The sequence below is a fragment of the Indicator indicator genome, chromosome 6 (genome assembly GCF_027791375.1).
Source record: "Indicator indicator isolate 239-I01 chromosome 6, UM_Iind_1.1, whole genome shotgun sequence".
NCBI classification, from domain to species: Eukaryota; Metazoa; Chordata; class Aves; order Piciformes; family Indicatoridae; genus Indicator; species Indicator indicator.
Genome location: NC_072015.1, coordinates 34,998,486 through 35,014,181, shown reverse-complemented (window position 1 = coordinate 35,014,181; position 15,696 = coordinate 34,998,486). Strand labels below are relative to the sequence as shown.

The 15,696-nt window shown below is 43.4% G+C and overlaps 1 protein-coding gene across 1 annotated transcript in view; it reads left to right on the top strand.

The window, feature by feature from the left end:
- TMEFF1 (transmembrane protein with EGF like and two follistatin like domains 1) overlaps positions 1–15,696 on the top strand; it is a 128,452-nt gene that overhangs the window by 104,742 nt on the left and 8,014 nt on the right. The window contains exons 6-7 of the mRNA XM_054381615.1: positions 12,134–12,282; positions 13,070–13,135. Coding sequence (XP_054237590.1) covers positions 12,134–12,282; positions 13,070–13,135 — 215 coding nt within the window. The remainder of the gene's footprint in view (positions 1–12,133; positions 12,283–13,069; positions 13,136–15,696) is intronic.

Genomic DNA, 15,696 nt, shown 5'->3' with positions numbered 1-15,696 from the left:
GCTGTGTTGAAGCAAATTACCTGCAACATGTAGCAAGGGTGGAAACATACGTGAGTGGTAGATAAATTTCAACGTTTGTGTGGGAGACTGGCCAGAAGCCTAAAGATGTAGGCAAGGATAAAGGTTTTTGTGTGTTTTCTGCTAGAATTTTGAATTGGAAATGCAGTCTGGTTTAGAAGAGGACATGGGAGTGGCAGCACAAAGCTTGAAGCCACCTAGAGCTGATGAGGTAAATCTTGTAGGACACTAACCCAAACCCATATGGTTTGCTGTTGATGTAGTCTGGCGTATCCAGATGGCAGTTTTTCTCTTAGCATACTGGACTCTTCAGCTCTAGTGATTGTTCATGTGGTGGAGATAAACAATTCATCCTATCTGAACACCATCAGAAGATGGTGCACTGATAATATTGAAACACTTAGAATAATACAGTATGAATGCACAGCAAATGGAAACAGGTGTGGTTGTAAAATCCTTTTTTTCATCAGTGTAGCACTTAAATCAGTGCTTCCTTCGATGAAAGCTGTGTATAAAAACATTTGTAATGCTGTTTTTAAAAAACTCAGGTAAATAATGTTCAGTGTCATTTTGTAAAGCTACTAAACAACATGATGCCTCAGTTTACTGAAACAGAAAGTATTATTTAGAGCCTTTTAAGAGCTGAATGGCTTCTGTTATTATTAAACTACCTGTAACATCAGCACAGAAGCTGACAATATAAATTTGCTTGTAGATTAGGTTTTTTTTGGGTTTTGTTTTTTTGTTGTTTTTTTTTTTTTATAAGGTGGGCTCTTAAATATATATATTTCTTAAGTATATATATTTCTTCATAAGATTTTCATGGTTTTAAAGTTTCTTACTATTTTCTGGTAAGTTTTTTCCGCAGGTTTCTTCTTACGCACACAGAAATTCATGTTCAGAGTAAGGGAGAACATTGTAATATGTAGATACTAAATACAAAGAATATATATGTAATATTTATAGAAAACATAATAGTAAATTAGCATAAATATATATAATTTAACATTTCATTTATACTGAATCAGTTGAAGAACAGAAGTTTCAGCTCACATTTTATCTTCAAATGTGAAGTATCTTGGCGATGTAAAAAGTAGTGCCCCTTTTGAAGAGTTATATCCTCTTCTCTCACACTGTTCCGTGGTCTCTGTCTCTTTCCTCTGGCATGCCAAAGCCCTGCTAGAAACTCAGATAAAATGCCATACTAACATCTGGTTAGTATTATAAGGAGTATTGTTCTAAAAGCATGTTAAAGTATGTTATAACTTCAAGAAAATAATATCCAGAATGTAATAATGAACTGTAGAACAATTTAGGTTGGAAGAGATCTCTAAGAAATTGTTTGATCCAGGATCCCTGCACTACAACCAGGGATAATTCATTCAGGTGGTTCAAGGTTTTCTCCAGGAGAGCTCTGACCAGGGAGGTTTGACATTTGGGCATCTGTTCAAGTGCTGAGCCGCTCTCCTTTTGAGGAATAATTTCCTTGTGTTCAATCACAATTTCTCTGACTGCAGCTTACAACTTCCACAAAGGACATTGTAGAGAGGTTGATGCTGGTCTCTTCTCACAGGTAATTAGCAACAGAACAAGAGGGAATGGCCTCAAACTGCAACAGGGTAGGTTTAGACTGGACATTGGGGGAAAAAAAATTTCACAGGAAGAGTAGTCAGACATAGGAATAAGCTGCCCAGGGAGATGGTTGAATCACTGACCCTGGATGTGTTTAAAGGTTGCTTAGATGTAGTGCTTGGGGATATGGTTTCAGGCTCTTTGTACAGCAGGGTCGATGGTTAGACTTGATGATCCCAGGGATGATCAACCTGAATGATTCTAATGATTTTATGATTGTTTTCTTTTGCTCTTCTACTGTGCACTTCTGCTCCCTCTTTCTTGATAACCCCTCTTAGGTTGTGGGTGACAGCAGTCAGGCACCTCCTTAGCCTCCTCTTCTCCAGGTGGAACAAACCCAGTGCCCTCAGTGATTCCTTATAGCACGTGCTCCAGCCCTCTACCCATTTCCACTGGATTCTCTCTGGTTTTGCCAAATATTTGCTCTTATTGAGTGGTGCCCAAACTGTACACAGTGCTCCACATGGAACCTCATGAGGACTGAGTAGAGGACAATAGTCAATTTACCTTGCCCTGCTGGCAGCCCTATTGTAATGCAACCCTCCAGCTTGCTGCTGCCCTGGATGTACAGTTCCTTTTCTGCAGAGGTACTCTCCTGCCAGTTTACCCTCAGTGTGGCTTTCCCTTTAGGCTTCAGGAAACTCCTCCACCTCATCAAAGCCCCACTTCAGTCACCCTCTTGCCCTTCATCATATGTTGAGTAACAACCTTCCTTTCCTGTGATCCCTAAATGGCTGGGGTAAATGTTATTAAACACTAGTTTAAAATTTATTTTTTGTCTTTTCTTTTTTTTTTTTCTTTTGTGGGGGGGTGTCTTTGATAAAGAATTCATTAACTTAAAAATTGTTCTCAGTTTTACCTATATTTTGGTTTTTAAACAGATAAAATATGGAGATGAGATTCTGAACACATTCAATCTTCTTTAAAATAAGTGTACTACGTTGTCAAAGGTCTGTTTTGACTCATAATGTAGATTTTCAAGAAAGATTGACAACTGATCCCCAGGCAGACCTTTGAAGATGAACATTTTATGAGATTTACTTTGGAAAGAAAGTGTTTCTCAGCAACATATAGAGATTCAGCTGGCCTATAATTTACAGTGTCTGTTTTCACAGTGGCCAAACTAGAAATTCAGAACTGTAGGTATTAACACTTAGATATGGCAGTGCTGCCATTTAAAAACCCTAGTGTCTGTCATGTCTATCTAATTTATCTTTCAGGGTAATATTTGGTCTGTTTGAAGTCTGCATGGTGGTTTATATTTGCCTCTTTTGACCACTTTTTCACTCTTTTATCACAGACAACTTTTTATGTTTGTTTTGGTTTTTGGTATGTTTGCTTTGGTTTGTGGTGGAGGTTTTTTTTGTGTTGTTGCTTTTTGTTGTTGTTGTTGTGGGTTTTTTTGTTTTGTGGGGGTTGGTTGGTTGTTTTTGTGGTGTTGGGCTTTTTTACCTTTTTAGGGTCCAGTATCATATGTATGGTACAATATGGTATGTAGGTATTCATAAGGAAGGGTTTCTTAATCCTCTGTAAATGCAATTCACAGTATTTTGTTCCAGGAGGCAAAAAAAAAAAAAAAAAAAGGATTCCTAAGTATAGGAGGAAATCAACCTAAACAAGGGATTTATGATTCTATCATGGGATTACTGAACTATGTAAAACTGGCCTACAGGATATCCTGATATGAAAGGACTAGCATAATGGTCTTTTCTTTACAGTGAATGTTAAGAAATTGAATAGATTCTAGATGGATAATAATCCAGGCCTATTTTCAGTGTGTATTTTTAATGATCTTTGCAGCAGTCTGTGCCAGGTCTTTGAAGGTTTCTGTCAGTTGAGAATGGGGGTAGGGTTAGGTCACTGATGTGAGAGCAAGCATGAGTTCACCATGTATGCTACTAGAAGCTCACTGTGGGTAACGACTAAATTTCTATAGTGGTCAGAGAGAGCCATGCCATGAAATTAAAAAAGGGAGTGAAGGGATGGCTGAAATGCTATTTAAAGGCTGTTCTGCATTTCTGGGCAGAAGTAAAGACCAAAAGAGTGTTTGAGCAGGACACAGAGAAGCTTGTAGAACTGAAATCTGCTTTTCTTTTACTATAAAGGGATTTTTCTAAAGACACCAAAAACGTACGAAGGTTCAGCTCTAGTTGAACAGGTAGAGAAATCACTTTGAATTCCAGATTTTCTTAGTATAGGCTTCATGAGGGAAGAATTGCACACAAGGGAAGAAACATCAAATGAAAGGTAATCCTTCATTTGGCATGGTTGTGTTCTTAACTGCAATTGCAACATCCCTGCTATTTCAGTTCACCTAAATTTATTCCATCAAGCACAGCCTTATCCATCTGTGTGCATTTCACACACTTTGGTTTATTCCAGTGTTTCCATTTTCCATTTGTAAGCAGATGTGCCAGTAAACAGATGAGTACCTGAGAAAGCTCACTCTTTCTGTTCGCTGGTGGGAAGGGGTAGCAAGCAGCAAACTCCATGAAGCCAGGCAGTAAAATAAATTTGTGAGCAAATCCCAGATGGGCACAAATGCAGCAGCCTGATCTGTTGGTTCAAAATGCAAGCCTTTCTCAGTAGCCAAGCCTGCTTCACAAAGCTGTAATGCTTTTCTTCTCCTTTCCACCCCCTCTCTTTTCTTTGAATTTACTGTGGATTTTAAGCACCCAGAACTTCCAACAAGCCACATACACCTTGAAGCCTGAAAACAAAAGGGAGCCTTGAAATGTGTTCTGATCTCTGGGGATCTAATTAATTTACTGATAGCAGCAAGTGCTCTTAGAGCCTGAGCTCCTCTCACATCGTTTTGCCAAACATGTTTTCTTTGTTATACCTAGTAGCCCCTAATAAATGGGTTGTACACTCTCATTTCTTATTTATTCAAACCAACTAACATTTTTATTTGATTTAATTATAGCACTTTGTACTTTCCTGAAACTCAAATGTGCTTTTCTGTTTAACTAATGGTGTTAATGAACCATACACATGCAACTTCTAAAAGCACATTGTCACTGCAAGTTGATGCCTTTTTTCTTAGGATGTCAAATCTCTGGTGACAGGTGACAAAATTAAGTTTGGTTGGGTTTTTTTTCTTTTCTGTATGCCCTAATACATCATAAAAACACCTGGATATGTCTTGTTGACTTTCCATGGCAAAAGCATCAAGTGCTTTTAAGACATCTTTAGTTACATGATACTGATAAGTGATTTTTCCTTAAAAGACTCTTTTCTTCTGGAGGTTTTACTGAGCAGCCACACATCAGGCTGAAAATGCTAGTTGGTAATTTTTCTTTCTTTTCTTGGGGCACCAAGCAGGATCTTAAACGTGTACAAAAGCCAACAGCAGAGCAGTGGTGTTGCTCAGGCTTTGGAGAACTTCCTCAGCTCCAAGCAACAGTAGCAGATTACCCAGTATCAGTAGGAGATACTTGTGTTGGGATGTGGTGATTGATTTACCCAATGTGGCACAGCTTAGGCAAGCCTGAGGGAAAACTAGCACTTAGAATAAGCAACTGGCGGAACAGAGAAGCCTTTTATTGTAGGGTTGTTTTGTTGGGGGTTTTGCATGCAGACTTTTCTGTGGTGTTTTATCAGCTCAAGATCCGCTTCACACAAAAATTTATGCTGGCACCACTGTGGGACTTCAGGCAGTTGTTCCTGAAGCTACTCCAAATAGCAGGAGTAAATAATGGAAATCTAGGAGAAACAGTCTATGTTTAAAAGAATTCTGGTGTTTTGTTTCTTCGTTTGCTTTTTTGTTGGTGTTGTTTTTGTAAACTTTCAAAATAGTTACTTTTATCTTTATGAAAATTTGCATGATTCTGGGTTTTCTTTCCCAAGATCCTTTCTGATTCCCTTGTGGGTTTAAACCTCAGATTTTCCACACTGGAATCTTAAATATTTTGTTCTGCTGTTATTTATGACTGTGACATCATCACATGCTATCATCTCCTTGGCCTTTGTTTTGTTGCAGACCAGCCATTTTCGTACACTGTAATTTCAGTGCTCACACCAGAAAGCACATGCTTAGAAGCACACCTCATTTTTACTTCTGCTGGTAATTAGGGATGAAAATGCATCTTGCTTCTGTTATTTTTCTGTAAGTGTTGTAATGCATTCTAACAATAGCTCACTCTAAGTTAGTAAAGTAAGGTGAAAAATTCTGTTAGAAATACCTTTTTAGATGGATTAAAATCTTAACTTGATGATCCAGTGCATCCTGTTTTATAGAATTGTCTTCTGTTGCATATTGCTATATTTCTAATAGTGTAGCCTAAGATTTTTATGCTGAGTATATTAATTTAGAAAGATAATGAAAATCCTTGCATCCCTTTGTCCCCAAAGCTGTTTTTAGGTAAGTGCTCATAGTGAGCTGGTGGCTGAAGGAGTCCATCCTCATGGCAAGGCTACTGGCCAGCAGTCATTCTGCCCAGTTTTTTTGGGAAGTGTCCCTAGATGCATGGCTGAGCTTAAAATGTTGCATGTGGAACTGCTGTCATGGACCACTGTACATGGATACAGTGCTGGCAGGAGCTAAGGCATAAGTAAGAATAAGTGCTTAGAAGGTGAGATAATAGGAATTTTGCAGTTAGGATCTATTCTTTGTCCTCCTGGGTGCCCCTCTTATGCTGCTCCCACATATCCCCACTCCATCATCCTGATCATAGAATCAAGAAGGCTGGAAGAGACCTCAAGGATCATCAAAGTCCAACCTGTCACCCTACACCTCATGCCTATCTAAACCATGGCACCAAGTGCCACGTCCAATCCCCTCTTGAACACCTCCAGGGATGGTGACTCCACCACCTCCCTGGGCAGCACATTCCAATGGCCAACCACTCTCTCTGTGAAGAACTTTCTCCTCACCTCCAGCCTAAACCTCCCCTGGCGCAGCTTGAGACTGTGTCCTCTTGTTCTGGTGCTGGTTGCCTGGGAGAAGAGACCAACCCCCTCCTGGCTACAACCTCCCTTCAGGTAGTTGTAGACAGCAATGAGGTCTCCCCTGAGCCTCCTCTTCTCCAGGCTAAACAGTCCCAGCTCCCTCAGCCTCTCCTCATAGGGCTTGTGCTCAAGGCCTCTCACCAGCCTCGTTGCCCTTCTCTGGACATGCTCCAGCAATTCAACATCTTTCCTAAACTGAGGGGCCCAGAACTGGACACAGTACTCAAGGTGTGGCCTAACCAGTGCTGTGTACAGGGGTACAATGACCTCCCTGCTCCTGCTGGCCACACTATGCCTGATGCAGGCCAGGAGCCATTGGCTCTCTTGGCCACCTGGGCACACTGCTGGCTCATGTTCAGGCACCTGTCGACCAGTACCCCCAGGTCCCTTTCCACCTGGCTGCTCTCCAGCCACTCTGACCCCAGCCTGTAGCTCTGCATGGGGTTGTTGCGGCCAAAGTGCAGCACCCGGCACTTGGATTTGTTGAATGCCATCCTGTTGGATTCTGCCCATCTGTCCAGCCTGGCAAGGTCCCTCTGCAGAGCCCTTCTACCTTCTAACAGATCAACACCTGCTCCCAGCTTGGTGTCATCTGCAAATTTACTGATGATGGACTCAATCCCCTCATCCAGATCATCAATAAAGATATTGAACAGGATGGGGCCCAGCACTGATCCCTGGGGGACACCACTAGTGACAGGCTGCCAGCTGGATGTGGCACCATTCACCACCACTCTCTGGGCTCGGCCCTCCAGCCAGTTCCTAACCCAGCACAGTGCTGCTGTCCAAGCCACAGGCTGACAGCTTGGCCAGGAGTTTGCTGTGGGGGACAGTGTCAAAGGCCTTGCTGAAGTCCAGGTAGACTACATCCACAGCCTTTCCTACGTCCACCAGGCTGGTCACCTGATCATAGAAGGAGATCAGGTTGGTGAGGCAGGACCTGCCCTTCCTAAATCCATGTTGGCTGGGCCTGATTCCTTGGCCATCCTTCAGGTATGCAGTGATAGCCCCCAAGACAATCTGCTCCATGATTTTCCCTGGCACCAAGGTCAGGCTGACAGGCCTGGAGTTCCCAGGTTCTTCTGTCCGTCCCTTTTTGTGGATGGGTGTCACATTGGCCAGTTTCCAGTCTTCTGGGACCTCTCCAGTGAGCCAGGACTGGTGGAAAATGATGGAGAGAGGCTTGGCCAGCTCATCTGCCAGCTCTTTCAGCACCCTAGGATGAATCCCATCAGGTCCCATGGACTTGTGAATATCCAAGTGACTCAACAAGTCTCGAAGTAATTCCACATGGATTTCAGGAGTACAACACTGCTCCTTGACCCCATCAACCAGCTCAGGAGGCCAGTTATCCTGAAGTCCTCCTGCCTTACTGTTGAAAATGGAGGCAAAGAAGGTATTTAGAATCTCAGCCTTCTCCTCATCCTTAGTTGCAATGTTACCCTCCACGTCCAATAAAGAGTGGAGGCTCCTCTTGCCCCTCTTTTTAGCATTAATATATTTATAAAAATGCTTTTTGTTGTCTTTCACAGAAGCGGCCAGTTTAATTTCTAACTGTGCTTTTGCCTCTCTAATTTTTCTTCTACATGATCTAACAACATCCTTAAACATATCACTAGTTGCCTCTCCCCCTTTCCAAAGGCGATAAACCCTCTTTTTTTCCCTTAAATCCTTCAGGAGCTGCTTGCTCATCCAGGCCGGTCGTCTTCCCCGCCGGCTCGTCTTACGGCATGTGGGAACTGCCAGTTCCTGTGCCTTTAGGAGCTCCTGTTTGAAGTAGGTCCAACCATCCTGGACCCCTTTGTTCTTAAGGGCTGTTACCCAGGGAACTTTCTGAATAAGTTGCCTGAACAACCTGAAGTTTGCCCTCCGAAAGTCCAAAGTGAGGGTTCTGTTACTGCTCCTCCCTATTTCCCTGCATATTGAAAACTCCACTATCTCATGGTCGCTGCACCCTAGACAGCCTCCAACCGTCACATCTCCCACCAGCCCTTCTCTATTTGAGAACAGCAGATCAAGCAGAGCCTTGCCCCTGGTAGGTTCACCTAAGAGCTGCATCAGGAAGTTGTCATCCATGCATTCTAGGAACCTTCTGGACTGTCTCCTCTCTGCTGAATTAAGTTCCCAGCAGATGTCTGGTAGGTTAAAGTCCCCCACAAGGACAAGGTCTGATGATCTTGAGACAGCTTCCAGCTGCTTATAGAATATCTCATTGGCCTCCTCGTCCTGGTTGGGTGGTCTATAACAGACTCCAACCAGGATGTCAGTTTTGTGTGGCCTCCCTCTGATTTTAACCCACAAGCATTCAACCCTTTCTTCTGCAACCTCCAGTTCTGAGGCATCAAAGGATTCCCTAATATACAGGGCCACCCCTCCTCCTCTTCTCCCTTGCCTGTCTCTCCTACAGAGCTTATAACCCCCCAGTGCGGTACTCCAATTGTGAGAATCGTCCCACCATGCTTCTGTGATGGCAACTACATCATAGTCTTCCTGGTGAACCAAGAGTTCCACTTCCTCTTGTTTGTTGCCCATACTGCGTGCATTGGTGTACATGCACTTCAGCTGGGCTGCTGATTTCACCAGTTTGTGTGGTCCTCCCTCCTCTCCAAGGAGACTGGTTTCCACACCCACCCCCTTCAGACCTAGTTTAAAGCCCTCCCAATGAGTCCTGCCAAGCCCAGTGCCAGCACCCTCTTACCCTTTCTAGATAAATTCAACCCATCTTGGTCCAGCAGGTCGGGTGCAGTAAGAGTTGCCCCGTGATCAAAGAAGCCAAAATTCTGCTGCTGGCACCATCTCCTAAGCCAACTGTTGATGGTGTGGGTTTTCCTGTTCCTCTCAGTGCACACCACAGCTGCTGAGGGACCTGAGCAGAACACCACTTGAGCTCCTGCCCCGTCAATTGATTTCCCAAGGGCCTTAAATTCCTTTTTAATCTTCCTGGTGCTGCTCTTTTCAATTTCTTCACTTCCAGCCTGAATTACCAGCAATGGGTAATAGTCAGAGGGCTGGATTAGTTTAGGTAACCTTTGGGTGATGTCCCTCACCCGGGCCCCAGGTAGGCAGCACACCTCCCTATGGGATGGGTCAGGACGACATATGGGTCCCTCTGTTCCCCTCAAGAGAGAGTCTCCAATAATAACTATAGCCTTTCTCTTTTTCTTTGTAGCACTGGTCCTTAAGGTTTGGGGGGGGCTGCTTCGTCTTTGGCATCTCCTTGATCGGTTCCTCTACAATACTCTCATCCACATTGCCCTCAGCCTGCAGAGTCTCACAGTTATTGCTCAAGGGCAGCGGGGGAGGGGAAGAGGGTCGGGGTGCATTCCCTTTGCTTCCCCTGACAGGGACCTGTATCCTGATCTCAAGTTTTTCCTGCCCTCCTGTCCTGAGCAATTCTCTGTGTCATCTTCTGCTCTCCTTGTGCTCTCCCCAGCATAAGAGGCACTTGTCATGGAACAGATTAAAATAGGAAACAATAGGAAGTTCTATGTCCAGTTTCAGTCTTCAACTGTGAAGAAAAACAAAGCTTACACTCTGTGGTGCCTCACACTGGTTCTTCTGCCTGCAAAAGCCCCTGATAAGATTTCTGCCCTTTGAGGCACCAATTTTAGCTTGTTAACACTGTCTAATACATCTTCTCCCACACTTTGTGTGCTTCTTGCATGGTTCATAGAGTGGTTCAGCCCCATGGGCTGTGCTTGGTAGTCTTTAGCTGTAGGACTCAAACTGGCTGGTAGTTTCCTCACAGGAGGTTGGATTTTCTATCATCTCCTCAGTATCAACTATTGGCTGCCCTCTGTAGCTCTTCAGGGTGCAACATACTTTCAGTATTTCATAGCAGGTTCTTTTGGGGATTTTCCCAATACTTTCCTGAGCTCCTTTTTTTGTTTCAGGCAGTGGTGGTGGTCTTGTCATACAGAGACTCAGCTGCCAGTTTCAAAGTGTTTGATATGCAGCATCAGAGCAGCAACTTGTTCTCCCATGGTTTTACTTTCCTTCACAAATACCAAGCAGTTAAAAACAACTGTCATGTTTTCAGTTGAGAGCAGCATTCCTGTATTTCACTGATCTTGTCTCACAATTTGACACTGCAGGTCTTGGCTGGTTTTTCAGGTCTAGTGCCAAGTGGCTATGAGCAAGGATAACTTCTCTGCATCCACATGGACTCTGTGATGGGTACAGGTTTCTAAACTATGTTCCTGGCTCCCCCTGCCACCCAATTGCCTCCGCAGAGGCCTCGCTTCTTTCAGAGCATCACACCCCAGCCACGTCCTCATCTTAACTCACTATCTTTCAGTCTTTTGAAAGGCTTCAGTCTTTTATATTGCAGTGATGAAGCACAACAGTTTAAAGTACCTCAGTCCAGTTCAACCATTGACTATCCTGCAGTGTACTTAAACCATGTTCTTTTACATGCCAGACAGCTCTGTTGAAGCTTCTCTAGCAGTAAGTGGCCAGGTGAAGGCTAGACATATGATTTGGCATCATGGTCATAGGCAAAGAAGTAGCTAACAACATCAGGCATGTGTTAGAGACCAAATGTCTGAAACTGAACTTTTGAACCCTACAGCTACAACCATCATGGACTGGGGATACAAGATCTGTGTAACGCTTCAACTAAACAAAAGTGTCACATTCTAAATTCTCCAGTTAATAAAGGGCCATGAGACAGAGTCAGCAGCTGGGAAGCTGGTTGTGTGGTTCACTTCTGCAGATAGGCTATTTAGACCAGGAAGCAAGGGCCTGGACTCTGGAGAGGAGAGGTGACCTGAAAGGAAGTGCCCTTGGACAAAAGAAATGTGCGTGGAAGGAAGATGATGTGGGTCCTGGAAGAGGGGGCAGATACTGGAGATCCAGGACAAAACACACCAGGGTGTTAATTCAGTTTTGCGAGGCACTGTGGTCAGCAATTACAGGGCACAAACTGCTACTGCTGTCTGCCCCATCTGCCTGTGGGGAAGGGCAGTCAGGACCTGTGGCCCAGGGAATGTGTTTATGAGCAGCACTGGTGAAGTGTGGGCAGCAGGCATATGTCCTGTTGGCTGGCCAGGTCTGGCTGGCTGATGGGGTCCTTGCTGGAGCACTCATGCCTGTGGATGGGAAGCACATATGTCTGCCAGCTGGTAGGGCTCTGTTGTGCCAGCAGGGCCCCATCATGGATTCGGTATGCTTGCAACCCTCCAGCGAATCCCAGTATCCAGACTGGCAGCAGGCTGGCGTTTCACTCTCTCCCACACCTGGCAGTCACCAGCATTGTCCTGCTCCAACAACACGAGGCAGTTGCAAGCCTGTTGCAGACGGTCAGCAGACTTCATGCTGCCCCCAGCACTTATGGATGTGTCACAAGTACCTGTTTGTGATTTTGTGCCTTCTACTTGGAAGCCTGAGACATCAATAAATTCTTCAGCATCCTTGTGCAATACACTTCTCTCCTGGTATTAATGTACAAGCTAGTGTTTATTCAAGACTTGCTATGGATTAGCTTTTGTTTGCTGGATGTCAATCTTATTTTGCTGTATGTTTCAATTACCAGGTGTGTATGCAATATAGACTGCAGTGGATACAGTTTTAACCCTGTATGTGCTTCTGATGGGAGTTCCTACAACAATCCATGCTTTGTTAGAGAAGCGTCCTGTCTGAGGCAAGAGCAGATCGACATCAGACACCTTGGACATTGCTCAGGTAGGCTTCATTTTGTTTTTCTGGTAAATATAAATACTGACACAAGTGGGCTTGGCAGAGTTTTCTCCTTTCCATTTTTGATCAGAAGTTACTGATCCAGTTACCAGTTACTCCCTGCCTGAATTTTTGAGTTCTCCATGCAGAGCTATGTTTACACTACCTTCTGTGTTGACACTACCTTTCTTGGGCTCCTGTTCCCTGGAAAAACAGCAAAAGCTCTTAGGAGAATCTAAGCATTAGCCCAATGGTTCTTACATGGGGGGATGGGGTACTGATGTGTGGGAAATTTTCTTTTCTGCTGCTGTGGGCTGTACATCCTGCTTCTGAGGTCCCAGTTGCACAAGTATTTATCTATTTCCTTTTCTAGTGTTGGAATGATCTGCTGAAACTCTGTGTCTACTGCCTTGTAGTTAATCACATGCATGACTGCAGGTTTGGGGTCTTGCAGTCAGGACCTTCTCACCGGACTAACAGTATTCCACTATCTCTTTGCCAGTTACATCCAGGTCTGTAACTTGGACAGTTCCAAAACCAAAACAAACTGTCACCAAAATAACCTAGGCCCATATCATGGAAAAGTTTTTAGATTGAAACCTTGCTTGAGGTGTGCCATGTGTTGGTCTGGATAATGGGGCTACTGTTACTGACCCCAGGTACTTACCAGTCTGGTTGTATGGGAATGTGTCAAGCTTTACTGCAATTAAAGTACTTTGATTTTTATTCTACACATAGTGATCTGGAAATAAGCCTTTCCTAATAGCTACCCATGCATGTATTTATCATCTAGAAGCAGACGACACAAACGCAGTTGGAAAGAAAGACGACGGCATGCAGTATCGGCCAGAGGTGAAAGGTACTGTGCTGCCTTGCTGCTGTTTGGTTATGCTTTCACAAGATGAGAAAATGGAGCATGCAGGTCCCTTCTCGTCTGCCTTACAGCTTTAATTTCTGTAACCGAGACAGACCTGTGAACAGCTTCTTTCTTACAGCGTGGTGCAAGGCTGGCAAGAAGGAGATGTCTGTGATTTCTTGAGTTTCCCTGCTATATTCCTCTAAGATGTGCAGCTGTTCACCACCCTATGTGGCAGTCACAGGATTTTGCTCCTCTAAAGTGCTGTGAAAATGATTTTACTGGAAGACACCAAGCTGTGACGTTTCTGATGAAATGACACAAGCCTCCTTCCTGTGACCCCATCTTGTCTGTTAATGCTGGGGGGGAAAAGAAGTCAGGGTCTGTATTTCTTAGGTTGTTATAAAATGTTTTCAACAAACTAATACGCTGAATCACATTGGTTGAAAATGTTTTATCTATACTTACCTTGCCTCTAATAACTAGTAGAAACAAAATAAGGAAAATAAGGTAGGGTTTCACTTTCTGCTCAATTCTTTTATGTGGCAAAAGTTCATGTGTGTCAGGTGGATTTTCAGAATAAATACACTTCTGCCTGTCATGGTTCAGGACAAAACTCCTCTGTCTTTCTCAAGTTATCAGCAAGGAGCAGATCTTCATCATTGTTAACCTTTCCACATCTTGTCTCACAAATAACGGAATGGAATGGAGCAAAGAATAGAATAGAATGAAGGATAGAATAGAATAATAGAATATTTCCAGTTGGAAGGGATATACACCAATCATCTAATCCAACTGCCTCACAAATTCAGAGCAGACCCAGAGTTAAAGCATGATGTTCAGGGTATTGTCCAAATGCCTTTTAAATATTGAAAGTCTTGGGGCATCATTCACCTTTCCAGGAGTCTCTTCCAGTAAATAAATACTTCCTAATGTCTAGTCCAAATATTCCCTGGCACAGCTATGGACCATTCCCATGCCTCCTGTCACTGGATACCAGGAAGGAGAGCTCAGCACCTCCCTCTCAAGTTCTCCTTAGAAAACTGTAGAGAGCAATGAAGTTGCCCCTCAGCCTCCTTTTCTACAAACTAGACTACACCAAAGTCCTTTGCTGCTCCTCATAGGATATGTCTTTTACACCTTCTATGTTGCCCTCCTCTGGACATGTTCAGGACCTTTACATCCTTCTTAGATAGTGGGGCCTAGTATTGCCACCTTCAGGCAATGACATACCAACCCTTGGCTTACCTACTGCAATCCTTTTGGTATCACCTCCCTGCATGGGTTCTAGTTTAAAGCCCTCACAGTCAGTCCCACCAATTTACAACTGAAAATGCCTGTCCCTTTGGGATAGGTGTATCCTGCTGGGCCCCAGCATACCTTGTTTCTTAAAAGACTTTTCCATCATTTAAATCCCCAAAGTTTTGGTGAAAGCACCAGTCCCACAGCTGGGCTTGCCTTTTTCTGTAAGTCTCTCCCCATTATTGGGAAGATTGAGGAAAACACTACCTGTGTTCCCAAACTTTTTAGCATCCTTCCCAGGGGCCTGAAATCTCTTTTGATTGACCTCAGACTTTTTGTTTCTATGTCATTAGTACCCATGTAAAAGAGCAGTAATGGATAATAGTCCGAAGGTTGTACTAAGCTCTGCAGTTTTGGGCCCCAGGGGGGCTACAAAGTTCCCTGGAAAGAAGATCCAGTCCGCAAATGGGTTCTTCCACTCTGCACTCGTAACCTGGGCTTTATTTTTTTTCTGTTATTAAACTTAGTTTGCCCTCTTATGACCTCTCACCACGGCTTTCAGCATTCCTTGTGTTCTTGAAAGGCCTTTCAGTGCCAAAAAGCTCTGCATATTTTTCTTTCTCACAAATTCTCTTATTTTCACTCCATATGAAGTACCAGTTGGAATGATTCAATATCAATTTTCACTTACATTGTGAGGGTATAAAAGGCCTCAAATGTAAGATATACCTTATTATGTTATGTAATGAAAAAACACTTTTAGTTTCTGTTTAGAAGTTACAGGCTTTTATTCATTGCATATTGCCCTTGAAATCTAGTTAGTGAGAAAAGCCCTACATAATTATTACTATTAATGTATATAGCTTGTTCAGTTTCAAATTCAGCAAATGATGTTCACAGAGGGAGTAGGTCTTGTGCAAAAAAATGGTTTTGATTTTTTTTTTAAATGCAAGCAGTCAGGTCTTTTTAGAGAGCAAGACCCTGAAGTAAATGACTTTTAATGACTTTTGCTTCCAGGATAAGAGAACAGTCCACACTTCTGTCTGTTTTACTCTTGTTTAAACCATGTTCTTTGAATGCATAATGCCTTCTAGTTTCTAGAACCACAGCCATGACAGTCTCATTCTTTTGGAAATGGCTACCAAAAGCTACATCAGAAAGTTCTCTCTTCCCACATACTTGATGGTTTTGTAGTATCAAGTTAGGCATCAGGGTTTCAGCTTTTGTGTGTGCCTCTTCCTTCTAGCAAAGTATTTGAACTCTTGTATCCAGTCATTGTTTCAAGGCTCCCATACCACTTTAATATTTCAGTTTGAAGCTCT